This window comes from Bos indicus, chromosome 15 (genome assembly GCF_029378745.1).
Source record: "Bos indicus isolate NIAB-ARS_2022 breed Sahiwal x Tharparkar chromosome 15, NIAB-ARS_B.indTharparkar_mat_pri_1.0, whole genome shotgun sequence".
NCBI lineage: Eukaryota > Metazoa > Chordata > Mammalia > Artiodactyla > Bovidae > Bos > Bos indicus.
This window is the reverse complement of record NC_091774.1, coordinates 35,344,486-35,360,401: the sequence shown is the minus strand read 5'-3', so window position 1 is coordinate 35,360,401 and position 15,916 is coordinate 35,344,486. Positions and strand designations below refer to the sequence as shown.

The following is a 15,916-nucleotide window of genomic DNA, read 5'->3' as shown; positions in this document are numbered from 1 at the left end:
AGATTGCTCAAACTCATGTCCATCAAGTCGGTGATGTCAACCAGCCATCTTTCCTCTGTCGTCCCCTTCTCCTCCTGCCTTCAGTCTTTCCCAGCATCAGGGCCTTTTCCAATAAGTCAGTTCTTCCCATCTGGTGGCCAAAGTATTGGAGTTTCAGCTTCAGCATCAGTCCTTCCAATGAATATTCAGGACTGACTTCCTTTAGGATTGACTGGTTGGATCTCCTTGCAGTCCAAGGGACTCTCAAGAGTCTTCTCCAACACCATAGTTCAAAAGCATCAATTCTTTGGTGCCCAGCTTTCTTTATAGTCCAACTGTCACACCCATACGTGACCACTGTGGGCATCCCAGAGAGCACTGGGTTTATCTGACTCATGTTTTATTATCCTTCGTCTTTTCAAGAGACTTGTGTCATGCTTACTAGTTGGTAGCATTTGACCCAGTGCCAGGCACAGCAGATCACACCCTCCTGCTGGTTCTCTTGCCTTGCTTGAGGTTCCTTCTCCTCTTTGTCTCCTCTACAGGTTGGGGTGCCCCAGGCTCTGTCCTGAGTCTTCTCTACATCAGCACCGTCTCCCTAAGTGACTTCACCAGTTTCTGGGGTTTAAATACCATTTATACCATAAGAATTCACTGAGGCTTATCCCCAGCACAGAACTTTTCCCTGATTTTCACACTCCTACATCTACTGATCTTCTCAGTCACCTTTGTACTTGGAGATCTAAAAGGTATTTCAAACATAAAACATTCAAAATGGAACTCTTGGTTTCCACCAAGAGTTCTGTCTCCACCAACCTCCTCCTCCTCCCAACACAGTCTCACCCTTGATACCTTTCTCTCCACACCCGCAACCATCCCATCAGCAAAGCCTGTCAGATCTACCTTGAGCATATATCCTGGGTCTGGCACTCCATCTAGTCCATTGCAGGAGCCTCTTAAGGGAGGGTCCGCCTCCTCCCCTTTACCCTCTCAGTCTGTTCTCTACCAGTAGTCAGAGCAATCCTCTTAAAATGTAAGTCAATCATATCACTCCCCTGCTGGCTTCTTCCACTTAGAACAAAACCCCAAATCCTGAGTATGGCCCATTAGGACTCTATCACCACTCTGATCCATCTCCCACCACTCTTCATTCCGTAAGTCCTCTCAGAAACACCATCCGACTTGCTGTTCCTAAAGAAGGTAACCAGATGCTTGCCTCAGGGCCTTTGGACATGCTGTTCCCTCTTCCTGGAATGTTCTTCTTACACCAGGCGTTCTACCCAGTGAGGTAGAAATCGGCTCATGAGGCAGAAATGACTGCATGCTGATATATCTGCATGACTCCCCTCATTTCTTTTATGTCTTTATGTCTTTGCTGAAATATCACTTTTTTCAGAGAGGTTTTCCTGACTACCCTATAAAAAGTACTATCTCTTCACTCTTTATCCCTTCACCTCACTCAGTTTATTTTTTTCATAGCGTTCATTGCTACTTGACATTTTATGACACTTTCATTGGTTTGCTTGTTAACTGTCTGTTTTCCCTACTAGAATGTACTCTCTAAGAGGGCAGAGACTTTGTTTTGTTATTCAGTGGCTAGAGTACTGCCTGGCATGTATCAGAAACTGAGTCAATATTTATTGAATGTGTGCATGAATGAATGAAAGATTAGCAAATCCCTAGAAGGCAGAGGCTCTTCCTGACCTTATTTATCCCCCAAATCCCCCAAGCCAGATGTCTAGCTTTGGGCAGGGTACACTACAGATGCCCATGAATATATGATTGCTAAACAGTCAATAAATACTTTTTGAGCAAATGAGTAACCAAGTTCCTGCAACCTGCAGGTGCAGTGTGCAAGAGCAGGTTTCTTTTGAAAAGCTGGTTCTCCTGGGGGGAAGCCTTAGTCTCTGATGCCCCCCTCCCCTTGCCTTGGTGTCCTGGCTGAAGGCTGTGTCCAGGAAGGGCATGCAAGTGCTGCTCATGGCCTTGGGGAAACTGCACAAGCTCAACAGTCCCCGCTCAATGGTCTGGAGACTGTTGGGTCATCCATTAGGATGCTCTGTAGGCATCAGTGGGGAAAAGTGAGGCTTTTACCAAATAGCTGCTGCACAACCAGAGCAGCCAGTATTTGAACACCTATTTCATCCTCACCATCCTGTGAGGTGAGCACAACGAATTCCATCTCACAGTGAAGGAAACTAAAGCTCAGTGAGGTTAAGCGGCTTGCCCAAGGTCTCACTGCAAAGGGGGACAGGGCTGAGATTTGAGCCGATTTCTACCTCGCTGGGTAGAACACCAGGTGGCTCAGGTGGTGAAGAATCTGCCTGCAGTGCAGGAGACCTGGGTTCGATCCCTGGGTGGGGAAGATCCCCTGGAGAAGGGAATGGCAAACCACTCCAGCATTCTTGCCTGGAGAATCCCACAGACAGAGGAGCCTGGTGGGCTACAGTCCATGGGGTTGCAAAGAGTCAGACACGACTGAGCAACTCACACACACACTGACTACCTCATTGGAAAAGACCCTCATGCTGGGAAAGACTGAAGGGCAAAGGAGAAGGGGACAGCCAAGGCTGAGATGTTTAGATAGCATAAGTGACTCAATGGACATAAATTTGAGCAAACTCTGGGAGAGAGTGAAGGATAGAGGACCCTGGCGGGCTACAGTCCATGGGGTCAAAAAGAGCTGGACACGACTTAGCAACCAAACAATAACTACCTAACTCCAGACAACAGACAACAGTAGACATTTACTGAGGCTTCACTAAGTAACAGGCTCTATTTAAGCTCTCTACACATGTGTAGGTCTCATCTATCTCTCACAATAAACTTACTAGTTAAGTATTACTGTGATCCTCATTAACCAAATTGGAGAACTGAGGCACAGAGAAGTTAATAACTATCTCCAGGTCACACAGCACTTTCTGTAACAACACAGTACCTTTAATATTACCTCCAATGACTAAGGATTTATTTAGATTACAAATCATTCTCAAGGGGGTAAATTTGCTCTGAAACACTAAGGAAGGGGCATCTAGAAAGCAATCAACAGCAAGGTCTCTCCTCGGCTGCTTCATCCTCTCTCCTCAGTTCCCAGATGATCTCCAACCTGGGAGGGGAAGGCTGCTGCGCTTCTGAAGCAATGGGGCACAAAGTCCAGCCCCGGCCTTGCCCAGCACGCCCCGCCTGCACACTCAGGGCATTAATAGGTAATGACTCTTGTGATGAGGAAGAGCAGGGCGGTGGAAACACAGAGGCCTGGGGCCCTTTGGGGCGCATGGGGCCTGGGGAAGAGAAACAGGGGCTAACCCAGGGGTTGAGTCAGACACCGGGGACCCCAGAAACAACTCTCTCAAAGAGGCAAAGAAAAGTACCTCATGAGGAGAAGACAAAAGAGGACCCGACATTACTTTCAACCCCAGGGCAAGAAAGTGAAATTCAAGCCTGAGTCATCTTGGGGTAGGGGACGGGCAAGTGGGTTGCCTGAAATCTACACTCACCAAATGTCCCCGGCGGCTGAAATTTCTCCCCTTGGGTCCCTTTGCAACAGGATGCGCTGGTGAACATGTCTCACACTCCCCTTGTTATTTCCCAGCCCCCATACTCCTGCATGAACTTCCGGTTATCTCTCATCCCTGGGATCCCAAGGCCTCATTTTTAGAAGACTCCGGCCAGCAGGAGCTGTCCCCTTTGTGCCCCCACCAAACTTTGATTCCAACACTCAGCACCCAGGTGTGGGTAGTTATTAGTATGGGGTCTGTATTCCACCCACATGGCCAGCAACTTGAAGGCACAGACTGGATGCTCAAAACATGTTTCTTAAGTGAACAACTGACTGTTGGTCCCTAGTCCCAGGCCACAACCTTCAGCCCCTGTGGCCTCCATACTGGCTGGCTCCTTGAGCTCCCTGGGCCTCTCTGTGGTGAGAGAGGGGCCAGCCCCTGGACCTTGTCTACCTGAGCTCTGCCCACTCAGGCTTGGGAAGGGGGTTGGCTGGGTCTAAAGACACTGTCTCTCTGGGTGGGTCTCAAGGCTCAGTCACCTTTCCCTCAGGCAGGGCCTGTGGGTAGCTCCAGACACCCCTGGCTGCACGCTTGGGCTCTGAGGCATCCTCAGGCCTAGTGGGGATGTACACTGGATCTCTTCAAAGGGTCCTCTCTGACCTCAGGCTCAGCAACTCCTGCACAGCTCTGGAAACAGTTCTGGGAAGCCTGGGTCAAACCCAGTGGTCTCCAGCGATGGTCTCTGACAGTCCTGGGCCACCAATGAGGCCCCTCACTGGTGGAGAGCCTAAAGGGCCTGGCTGACTCCCACAGCTCCCTCCACTATTTCTCAGGTCCTAAGAAATGCCCTTAGGTGGGGAGTGGGCTGCCTGACATGCCTCCAATTCGAATTTTCAGGTCAGAAGACAGATTGAGGCATCCACTTGCCCTCCCTCCCAGTCCTCACCTCTCAGACCCTATCCCAGAGCCTCTCTACACCCTCCAACACCCCAGAGCTGGGGGCGCTAGGAGGGAGCGGGGCAGAGGGGTGGGGTGGGCGTTGCCCACTATGGGGCATCTCAGAGAAATATCCCATCGCAGGCCAAGATCGGAAGGAATTCTAATCCCCTACCCCCACCCCCGCTGCGTATTAAGAAAACGGACACTTTCAGGAAGGAACTCGGTTTAGTGGCTTCCACACCTAGAGTCCCAGTGCTCCTCCCTCATTTTACTGGGGATTCCTGCTGGTAACCAAAGGACCCTCAGGATCCCAGCCCACCCAGAGCCCCAGGACCGGCCGGCAAAGGGAGAGGTGGTGCCGTGGGTATCCACCGCCCACCCACTCCGCCCCCGGACTCCGCGGGGGCGCTGGAGGGCCGCTAGTGGCTCTGACCTTGTGCCGGAATTCTCGGGCCACCTTCCGATCCATGGCTGGGTTGGATCGAGTCGCTTGCTACACAGTTCCGCTCCTTCGGGTGCCGGCTGCTGGGTGACGGGCTGCTCCAACCCGCAGAGGCGGCGACCGTGACAGGCGGAGCCTGGGGAGGAGAGGGTGGGGCCTGGGGAGGACGGTGCGGGGCGGCGGGAGGCACCTGTCCTGAATCTCGCCGCCTCTCTCTGAAGCCTGAGAGCCGCTGGCCAGGAGGGCGTGTCTATGGTGGCGGCAACGATGGTTGGACATGTGACTGGCCCTGCCCTTGGAGTGGTTCTCAAACACACGCGGTTAACTGAAGGGATCTCAGGAAGCTGTCTGTCACCCCTTGCCAAGCATCTCACCTTCACTGTACATTTTATAGTAGTGGCTTCCCTGGACTTTTCCAACTTGGAAGAAACCTGTTTGTGAACTCCTTGGGGTTGGGTGTTACTGTAGCCCACAGGAACCTGAACAGTGGGTAGGAGGGCCCCTTCTCCACTGACTTCCTCTCCCACAGTTCCCTAGCTCCCTGCCACTCACACACACACACACACACACACACACAAGCATGGAAGGGCCTGGAAATGACATCCTGATTTACAGCCGACCTTTACCCGGGGGATGACGCCCGTCTGGTTCATTTGATTCAATTCAACTAAGATCTGAGGTAGGAGATAGACGGGCTCCAGGTTGGACATTTACAATCAGCCAGCCTGCCTCCTCTTTGCAAGAGGTAGGTGGGCTGCAGTTGAGGAATGGACCACCAGCCCCCTCTTTGCTCTCACAAATGGAAGCAACAACAGAAACCGGGTAAATAGAAAGTCTTTGTCTCCTGTAAACATCTCAAGGGAATAAGGCAAAAGTCCAGTCTGAGAAGAAGGCTCCTCCCAGAAGCCTTCACTTCGAGATCCATCTTGGCTGATAGGGTGTGTGCACACCCCAGGGGAGGGTCCCAGCGTAGGCCAGGTATGGAAAAAGAAATCAGACAATTGGCCTGAAAGAAGACAAAGGCCTGGAAATACTGACCTATATAAATGATTTAACTTCCTCTTTACTGTGCTCCTCCTCCTTAGGGGGGACGCCTACACCCTTTCTCTCTGGGTGTGCATCTCAGCCCTGCTTCTATCTCAACTAAACAAACTGCTTCTCTTTGTGCTCTCCCACTTGTTGTTGTGCTATGTCTCTAAAATAAACTTTGTACCTGCATTGACAGTTTCTGCCTCCGTGATAAATGCACTTTTCACTGGGGGCAAAGATCCAGGGAAAACTAGCTTCTAGCCTCTAGCCCTTGCTGTTTTGGTGGCTAGCATTCCTGGTTTTCACCCAGGCTACCCAGATTCAATTCCTGGGCAGGGAATGAAGATCTCGTTTCAGGCCACCAGTCTCTGCTGCCCCACCCAGATCAGGTCTAGTGCTGGGGTGCAAAGATAATGATAAGCCAAGCCTGAGACAGCCTGAGAGCACAGAGGGGGTGAGGGGTGATAAAGACAGTTGTGAATGGAAAGAGCGGGCACCTTTAATTATGAATTTGTTTACTTGTTTCTGCATTCAACCCAGGGCAAGGGCCTGCCCTGTTTGCACCGTGTCAAAGGGGAGGGGACAGGAGATGGACTGCAGCCCAAATCAGCAAATTGCTGTAATTGCAGAGGCACCTAGAGACCCCATTCTTTGCAGCCCACCTGGAATAGCTGAAGTTTTGCCAGCCTACTATTTTTATTTATCTAAATTATGACCGAATTTGAGATGTAAATCCTTTCTGGAAAAGAACCTTAAAATAGCATCCATAGTCTCCCCTTGGTATTAATTAGTTATATCAGCGATAAAAGACTTGTGGGATTTTCAAAGGTCTAGGAAACGTGCACAAAATAAATTCCCCTCCCACTGACTTTTTTGACTTTCTGCATTTCATAACTATGTCATATGGCTGTTTATTTCATGTATAGATTCCAAGCAGAGCAGCAAATGCCCTTATGAGGGTGAATGACATCCAGTGATACCCTAATCCTTCTTTTACCGGAACATTGCCCACACGGACACTCTTCTCTAAATGCCTCCCTCTTGGTTTTAGGGACAAAACTGAGTCCTGGTTCTCCTTTCCCATGGATACCAGGCCCAAGCTCATACTGCTTGCTGTACAACAGACCAATAAACTGAGAGATGACTTGTTGTGGCAAGGAACGGTGACTTTATTTGTAAAGCCAGTAGACCAAGAAGATGGTGGACTAGAGTTCCAAAGAACCATCTTCCCTGAGTTAGAATTCAGGCTTCTTTATACTGAAAGAGAAAGCAGGCATCTTTTATACTAAAGGGGAAGGGAGTGTGGTTGGATGTTGCAAACTTCTTAATGCTGGAAACCTTTGTTCTTATAGCTGTCCACATAGCTTGGGTCTCAATGTTCCTGTAAGCATCAAACAAGACAAATGTTATTCTCTGTTCTGAAACTTTTATCTCTATATGAGTGGGAAAGTATTAGACCTTTAATAGTCAGAGCCCTGAAAATTGGTTATCCTGTATATTTCATGCTATTGGTTACATTTTTGACTTAGAGCAAAAGCAACAGAATACAAAGGTTAAAGTAAAGGAAACAGATTCAATATGGAGTCAGATTCGTCCTTCCCTATTACACCATGAATGTTCCTTTTCAAGCTTTCTCTAAGACAGTCTTGCCTTCACCCATTTCTTAACTGGTGTTCTTTAAGGTTCCATCCTTGGCTTTTTCCTCTTCATCTTCCCACCTAATCCCATGGCTTCAAATACGCTGTGTGGAGATAGCTATCCATGCTTTATTTACCGCTATATTTCCAGAATAGTGTGTGGCGAGGAGTAGATGCTCAATAAATTTGTTGACAGGATGAATGAGTAAAGCATCCCAAATATACACCTCTGCCCAGGGGCCTGTGAGGGCTGACGCTATCTTCATCACCGTCTACAAGGCCTGGCATCTGGTTGGTGTTCTAACACTTAGTTGGCCAAGTGAAAGATGCAAAGTTTCCCAAGGCTCTCAGGCCCACATTTCTACCATTCCAAAATTTTTCCTGGGCAGAGTGTATCTTATTCACAAAACTAAAGTTGCTTTTGTCAAAGTCAGGCCTCAATGGAACCAATAATATCTGAGTGTAAGGCATTTCTGTTAGTCAACATATCCTGAACTGGGGCCTGAGCTAGTGCTGGACACACAGAGGACTAAGGCATGATCTAGCTTCTAGAGGTTGGATCCCTAGCTCAAAACTAGGGGTAGAGTGGGGTCTTGGGGACCCAGGAAGCTGTAGTGGAAAATGGTGTAAGCACAGGCTAGGACTCTGCAGGCCTGAGCCATGGCTCTGCCACTGATCACTGAGTTGCGCCTCCTGGGACCTCTGTAAAAGGAATGCATAGGACCAGACTTATACCAGCATCCTGGGTCTCCAAGAACCCAGTAAGGGGCTTCCAGAACCCAGGTTCCTGAACCAGGGATCTCTGAGGAGCAAGGGATGTTGGAAGCTGCACAGACTGCCTGCCTCCTTGCTCCTCCAAGGGACTTAGCGCTGAGTGTGATCTGAATCCAACCTCCCTCGGGGAGGGGCAGCCACAGACCAAGAAGAACAAAGGCGGCCACCCCCGACGCCCCGCACACCGGTCAGGCTCCTAAATTATGGTAATAAGTTAGGCGGTCCTGTCTCTCTAGTTCGGGGCGGAGCCAAGTGCCTGGGAGGCGGAGCCAAGGGTATCCTGGGGCAAGAGAGCAAGAGGCCCGGCGGCCTCCAACCAGTGGAGGTGTGGCTCTGCCTTCGCGGGAGAGGCACTCGGACTTGATCCTGCGCTGAGCTTCCCAGTCCCCGCGCGCCCCTATGGGGGCCCCGGCGCCAGTGTTCTGCCTGCTCCTAGCTTGCGTCTGGCTGCCCCGGGGTGAGCCGGCAGGGGAGTTTCCGCCACTGCAGTCTCTCGGTGAGAGGGGTGTGGACTAGGGGAGGCCAGGAACCTGGGAGAACGTTTAGAGCGACAGACCTGGGCCAGCTGGAGAGAGGGTAAAGAAAGAAGGTTTGAGAGAGGGCAGGGGGACAGCCAGGGAGTGGGTCCAGGGAGAGGGACCGCAGAAGGAAAGAAAGGCCAGCCGCAGTCAGGGGAATGGCTCTCAAGCTGGGCAGCGTGGAAGAGATCCAAGGAGGGGGAACCAGAGAGAACTGGGGCACAGAGAGTGGGAAGGAGGAGGGAGACCCTTGTTGGAAAAGAGACCCCACGGAGGGGGAGAAAGGATTTGAGAAGGCTGCAGGGAGAGAGAATGGGGGTGATGCAGGTATGAGAGGCTTCCCAGCAGGTGGGGAACGGGGTGAGAAGGGGTGGGAGGCATAACGAGTGGAGAGTAATCCCCCTACCCCCTAGCCGCAGCAGCCACACCCCGAGGCAATGCAGAGCTGCAGCCTGAGCCAGCCCGGGATCCCAGGTGAGTAGGCAAGAACTGCTAGCTACCCCGCTCACTGGTTCCATCTTCATTCCTGGCATGGGTGACCTCAGGGGTTAGCACAGGGGACGGGATGGGCCTGGGATGGTGGGGGGGCATGGCCCACTCCTCTCCCTTCGCCCACACCAGGCTTGTTTCTCACCTAGCCACAGCCATCAGGAGGCAGTCCTTGCCATAGGGGATGCTACCACGGTGATGGGAGGCCAGGTAAGGGGAGGCCTGGGGAAGGGGTCACTTCACTGGGCAGGGGCTTATTTCTGTCTGGGTTTGAGGCTGTCTGGGAGCTCTGTAGGTGGCAGGAAGTATGTTTCTACAGTTATTCAAAAGGGGACCAACAAGATTCTTAGTGTGTGTCTGAAGAATGCAAATTTATAGGAGATTTCTGCTTCCACTTTCCTAATCTCTTGGGGCCCTATAGCCAACTTTTGTTTATTTATAAATTGTGTTTATAGAGGAAGAGGGCACAGAGTCGCCGTCAGGAGACAGCTGAGCTCTTTCCTTTCCTGGGTGAAAGCGGGAAGATGAGGGTTTGGGAGAGTGGAGTTCTCTATTCCCTGCCTGGCCTAAACCCTGTCAGAGGTCCCTCTTCATCCCCTGAGCATCCCCAGCAATGCTGCTTTGAGGCCCTCTGGTGAGGCCTGCAAGGAAGGGTTGGTTGAAAAGCAGAGCCATCCTCTAAGTCCTGACCATTCCCTGTTGCCCACCCTCCCCAGGTCCTCTGTGCTTTATTACTTTTTAAAAAAATTTTTTTGATTGAAGGATGATTGCTTTACAGAATTTTGTGGGTTTCTGTCATACATCAGATCCTCTGTACTTTAGGAAGAGGTGGTGCTTTTCTTTCTTTGCCAAACTTCGGTCGGTCTCTGGATCAAGTGATTCAGGTTCCTTTTCTAGTCTTGGCTTGCGTCTGTCTCCTCTCTACAACCACAAACATGATACAAATACAGCCCACCCGATATCAGGTTCCCAGAGAATCTTGAGCCTCAGTTTACACACCCTGGCCCTTGGGATCCGCTCTGGGGAGCTCATTGTGCCAGCAGGATGGAAGCATCTTTTAAAATAGAAAACAATGTGTCCCAAATACCTGCCCTTTTGAAATAGATATGAAGATCCCAAGGAAGGAGGAGGCATGCTTACTTTTGAATGTCTGGATTATGTGGGGGTTTTGTATCTTTTTTTCCCATTTCTCCAGGCCCCAGATTGAACTGAAAGATAATGTCGTCATTCTTTTTATTTAGTTTTTATTTTATTTTTAAAATGTTTTCATCATTCTTTTTATGGATGGGGATACTGAGGCAGGTGGATGGTTTGCCAGGCCCTCAGGGCACAGGCAGAGCAAGGTCTTCTAGCTAGCATGTTCTGCTGCTGCTGCTGCTGCTAAGTCGCTTCAGTCGTGTCCGACTCTGTGCGACCCCATAGACGGCAGCCCACCAGGCTCCCCCGTCCCTGGGGTTCTCCAAGCAAGAACACTGGAGTGGGTTGCCATTTCCTTCTCCAGCATGTTCTACCGCATTGTAAATGCCCCCACTGGACTCCTGGGATCCCTGTAATTTAGTGGCGTAATGATCCTCCTACCCAAGCACTTCATTCCCCTAGAGGGCTTCTTTCCTTGTTGGATTCCAGGGTAGGCCTCCCCTTCTTTTCCTTGGAGAATCATCCAGACCAGGCAACCCCAGTAGGTTTCTCACATTACTCCTTAGAACAAACAAGGGGTTAGAATGGCCCTCCTTAAAGGCAACTGGAGTTGGAGGAGGCTGGGCAGGAATCAGGCTACTTAAAAAGTGAACCTGGGGATCCCTCAAAGGCTTCTGCCTGGAATGCCCTCTTAAGTAAGGGAAGGGGAGGTCTCAGACCAGTAGCTCACCACCCTTCATTTCTGTGCTGCCTCACTCTATAGAGCTCAGCCATTCTCCAGAGAATTGCTGGTGTAGACCAGAAGTCCATGAACTTGGATGGGGGGAAAAATGCATTGTTATTTATGGAAACCTCAATGGAACTGAAATTTAGTCTCCCCTTTAATTACTGCTAGATGTTACAGACCACAGAATATTAGCAGTGTCTGTGACTCTCATTAGTAGAAATCACAGGTATTTTGCTCTCAGCTTGCAATTGTCGCTGTCTCCAGATCGCATCTATGCTCACTGCTCCTGCATGCTGGCAGTGGTATGGCCTGTCACTTGGTCCTGTGATTTAATGTATTAATAAAAAAGCACAAATATTACCATTACTCATTTTTATAAAATATTTAATCGCTGCATTGCAATATGTTTGATATCCTTTATAATATTATGTTTTATTTTACATATTTAGAAACATCTGTTGCAAGAAGGGGCCCATAATCGTCACTAGATTGTCAGAGGGATTCATGGCATAAAAATGATTAAGAACTCCCCATCTATACTGAAGATGAATCATTTGGAAAGGATTTAAAATTCTTCTCCAGAAATGGCCTCGATTCGTTGCAGCACAGGCCAGGCAGGAGATGGAGAAGTACAACCCACAGGAGGGACAAAGAGCTGGGGTTGGGCTCCAGGGACCAAGGGTTCTGAATACTTCTGTGTTCCTAGTCTTTGCAAGACGCTGGGGATTTAGCCCAGGGATGAGGAGGTGACAGTGAGGAGAAAATACATGAGACAAACACCCTCAGTGTGGTTCGTGCCTTGTCAGCTCTGTGAGCACGTGTTCCCTGTACCTGGGCCAGGCTGGGCCCCCACTCCCAGAAGGTGTTCAAGTGAGAGGACTTAGGCCCTGAGAGTGAGGATCCTACTGTGCCAAGGGTCCCGGTCCTAGGTGACTTCAGACGCTCAGGCTGGAGTTCTGAGAGGGACTGAACACAGTGAAATGATGTTCGGGGAAGTCCTGATTTCAGATGTTCGTATCTCAAGAGGCCATGGGATGGGGCTTCTGGTCTGGAAAACAGGATCTCAGCGGGGCTTTGCCTTTGTCCTCAGTTGTGTGGTATCGGGGAGAGTTCTGACTCGGACGAGTTCCAACTGCGGGTTGTGATCCGTGAGGCATTGTTTTTGCTGATAGAAGAGCCCAAAAGGCTGAGTTGGGGTGGGGGATGTTCCCCTGCCCAGGATTGAGGGGCTGCCTTTGTTTCTGAGCTCTGGCCCGTATGGTTTCTGTAGTGAGGAGGTGTTGTGTTTGTTCTCCAGACAGGAGGGTTTTGTGCTGGGCTGTGGAGCATACAAAGGTTTACTAGGGAGGGAGTCAGGAGAGGCCAGGGGACACTGGAGCATGGAGGGGAGGGGGTTGTGTTCAGGCTACAGGCCTCCCCAGCCTGCCAATGAGATGCCACTCTGGAGGGTGTAAACCAGGCCTCACGCCACCTGAAAATCCTGCCTCCAGGCTTCTCAGAGGTGGGCTGGGTAACTGGGGCACCCAGCAGCAGAGGGCCTGCCTCCCTCCAGGTAGTGAACAGGAAGGGCTGTGACCTCCAGGAAGCCCGCCATCCCTGAGGTCAGCCCTTGATTGAATTATTTTCCGTCTCCTGTCTGTAAAAGGAGGAAGCTGAAGTCCTGGACTCCTTGGCCATGTCTTCCTGGGAAAGGCGGCTCCATCGGGCCAAATGTGCACCGTCTTGTAAGTGCCCCTCCTTCCCTGGGGCTCGTGGGAGGCAGAAAGGCCTGTGAGGGAAGCCCGGGGCTTGTCTTGGGGCCTCCTGGGACCTCTTTTCCCTGCAGGGGGTCTCTTTCCACCGTCCCCAGTCTGACTCCAGTGAGGTTGAGCTTCTTATTTAGTGGTGGTTTTCCCCCTGGATATCACTCTGTGTCTGTAGCCTCTCTCTACTATTTTGTGGCCTCTCCACTCACCTGGTCTCTGTCTGTGGTCCCTCTTCTCACATTATGGCTCCCTTCCTTGCCACATGCCACTCTGCTTTGTCCTCTCATCCTCTGAGGCCTTCCTTTCTACTACATTCCAAGTGCATTCCTTGGTTTACACTACGGACTCTTCCCCTAAGATTATGGAGCGATGAGGAAGAGCAGTCCATGAAAAGCTCTGGGCAGGCTCCTGCTCACCCCTCATGCGCCGTATTCACAGCTTTGATGCCTTGCCTGGTAGCCAAGAACTTTTAGCTTAGGAAACTGAAGGCCTAGGTGGGGCTGGCCTGGGGCCATTGATACATACCGAAGGTCAGTACTCAGACTTCACAGCCTATTAGGGAGAGGGTGGGGCAGCTGTCTGAGGCACCCTGCTCCTGCCCCCATCAAAGCCAGCTCCTGAGGAAAGTTGGGGCTCACTGTGATGGGGATCTGAGTTCCATGTCGCTCTGGGAAGTGGGGGTCTGGAGTCCCATCGTGACGGAGGTGCTGCATCAATGGCTTCTGCCATTCTCAGCTTGATGGGGCGATGCCTTGCGTCTCCCTTGCAGACTTGTTCTCCTGCTTCAACGGGGGCGAATGTGTGCACCCGGCCTTCTGTGACTGCAGGCGCTTCAATGCTACCGGGCTGCGCTGCCAGATGGGTGAGTCTGGGCTCCATTCTGCCTCTGGGAGGGGCCACAGGTTTAAGAAAATCTGTGGACCTGAGACTCAGGGGTCTGGGTTAGAGGGAGTGGGCATTGAACCCACTAGCCTTGGGCTCAGTGTCCACTGCTGCTACACAGAGGTGCCCTTTTGTCCCTGGCTCAGTATACAATGCCGGCCCTGAGAGAGACAGCATCTGCCGGGCGTGGGGACAGCATCACGTGGAGACGTTTGATGGCCTCTACTACTACCTGTCTGGGAAGGGCAGCTACACTCTGGTGGGGCACCATGAACCTGAGGGGCAGATCTTCTCAGTCCAGGTGAGGTGTTCACTGCCCCCTGCCTGTCCGGGAAGGTTCCTCTAGGCCCTGAAGGCTTGGTTGGCCTGGGCTCTGCTCGGCAGAGTTAAAGAGGCTGGCGCTTTCCTTCACCCTCCCAGCTCCTGCCCAGGGCTTCTGCACCTGGAGGCAGCTGAAGGCTCCGTGGTTCTCACTCATCCACTCACTTCTGGGTGCCCCTGGCCATTCACTCACTTAGTCTCTCATTCACCAAGTATTTATTAAGTGCATAGTTGTACTCTTTTCCTGGCACAAGGCCTGGTGCTGGCCCTGTGGACAACACCACAGATGTGGTCTCTGTCCTCATGTAACTTACAGTCTAATGGGAAAACAGACATCAAGTCAAATGAATCATTTCAAGTGCCACTGAGTGCAATAGAGGAGAATGTCAAACAGTTAGAAGAGCATGTGATGGAAACCTAACCTTGCCTATTGGGAAAGATGGTGATCGGGGAGGGCTTCCTGCTGCAGGAAGTGATATTTACGTTGGTATTTGAAGAATGAATTAGAGCTGGACAAGTGAAGGGTTGGGTACAGACAGGAGAACACTCTAGGTCAAAGGAACACCGGATGCTATGGTATGAACCTTAGATAAGAAAGAGCGTGGTGCCACAGAGGAAATGGTAGAGGTCCTGAGTGACTCAGCTTAGGGTGACCTCTTCTAAGATTTTTTGCATGCTCTGACCTCCTGAGTGGGCTCAGGGGCTCCTTTCTGTGGAACCAGAGTTCCACACCCTTACCTTATCATTGTGTTTCTCTTACAAAAATCTGTTTCTGGGTTGGTCTCCTCTTCAGATGTAAGTTTTCTAGGCAGGGACCATGTCTTTGCCATTGCTGTTCCCAGTACCTGGATTAATGCTCAGTAAAAGCTTGTCTTGTGTATGAACACATGTGAGAGTCACAGTCTCATGGTCAGACAGATCTGATTTTCACATTTACCCTGTGTGTCAAGTGGGCAGTCACCTGCAGGTATAGTCTCTACCTGGAGAAGGGTCTAGCTGGGGAGGCTGCTGTGCTGGAGGGCACCTTGGCCAGCATGGAGTTAGGCTGAGGGGTTGGGAGATGGGGGAGAGTGTGGTGCTCAGTGTCGCCCCTCTGCCAGCTGGGTGTGCCCCTTCTGTCTCAGGCATAGCCCTGCCAAGGGACTGTCTGGGGGCCAGGTCCTGGATGGACCAGGGACCCTGACCTTCTTCGCCTCAGAGTATCATGGGTATCATACATCATGACTGTATCATTTTATGGTGGCTCAGATGGTAAAAAAAAAAAAAAAAAAAAATCCGCCTGCAATGCACGAGACCCAGGTTTGATTCCTAGGTTGGAAAGATCCCCGGGAGAAGGGAATGGCAACCCACTTCAGTATTCTTGCCTGGAGAATTCCATGGACAGAGGAACCTGGTGGGCTACGGTTCATGGGGTCAAAAAGAGTTGGACATGACTGAGTGACTAATCTGTTGTGATTACCTAGACCAGTGGGGTGCCACACATTCATGAGTTATGAAATGAAAAAGTAATAAGTCATAGTTAAGTCAAGTCAAGTCACTCACTCAATCGTGTCTGACTCTTTGTGACCCCGTGGACTGTAGCCCACCAGGCTCCTCTGTCCATGGGATTCTCCAGGCAAGAATACTGGAGAGGGTTGCCATTTCCTTCTCCAGGGGATCTTCCCGACCCAGGGATCGAACCCAGGTCTCCCGCATTGCAGGCAGACACTTTAACCTCTGAGCCACCAGGGAAGCCTTAATAAGTCATAACCAGCGCGAAAAAAAAAGACAAAAGAATATAAATAGAAAATATTGTAG

General features: G+C 50.8%; 2 protein-coding genes across 2 annotated transcripts in view; one reads left to right on the top strand and one right to left on the bottom strand.

Annotated features, from left to right (window-relative positions):
• The window catches only part of USH1C (USH1 protein network component harmonin), a 48,329-nt gene extending 43,246 nt beyond the window's left edge, over positions 1–5,083 (bottom strand). Inside the window, 1 exon segment of the mRNA XM_019974514.2 lies at positions 4,852–5,083. Coding sequence (XP_019830073.2) covers positions 4,852–4,887 — 36 coding nt within the window. The 5' untranslated portion in view covers positions 4,888–5,083.
• Positions 5,084–8,976: 3,893 nt separating this feature from the next.
• Positions 8,977–15,916, top strand: part of OTOG (otogelin) — a 90,202-nt gene continuing 83,262 nt past the window's right edge. The window contains exons 1-6 of the mRNA XM_070803223.1: positions 8,977–9,145; positions 9,232–9,292; positions 9,457–9,517; positions 12,817–12,895; positions 13,686–13,778; positions 13,945–14,099. Coding sequence (XP_070659324.1) covers positions 8,977–9,145; positions 9,232–9,292; positions 9,457–9,517; positions 12,817–12,895; positions 13,686–13,778; positions 13,945–14,099 — 618 coding nt within the window. The remainder of the gene's footprint in view (positions 9,146–9,231; positions 9,293–9,456; positions 9,518–12,816; positions 12,896–13,685; positions 13,779–13,944; positions 14,100–15,916) is intronic.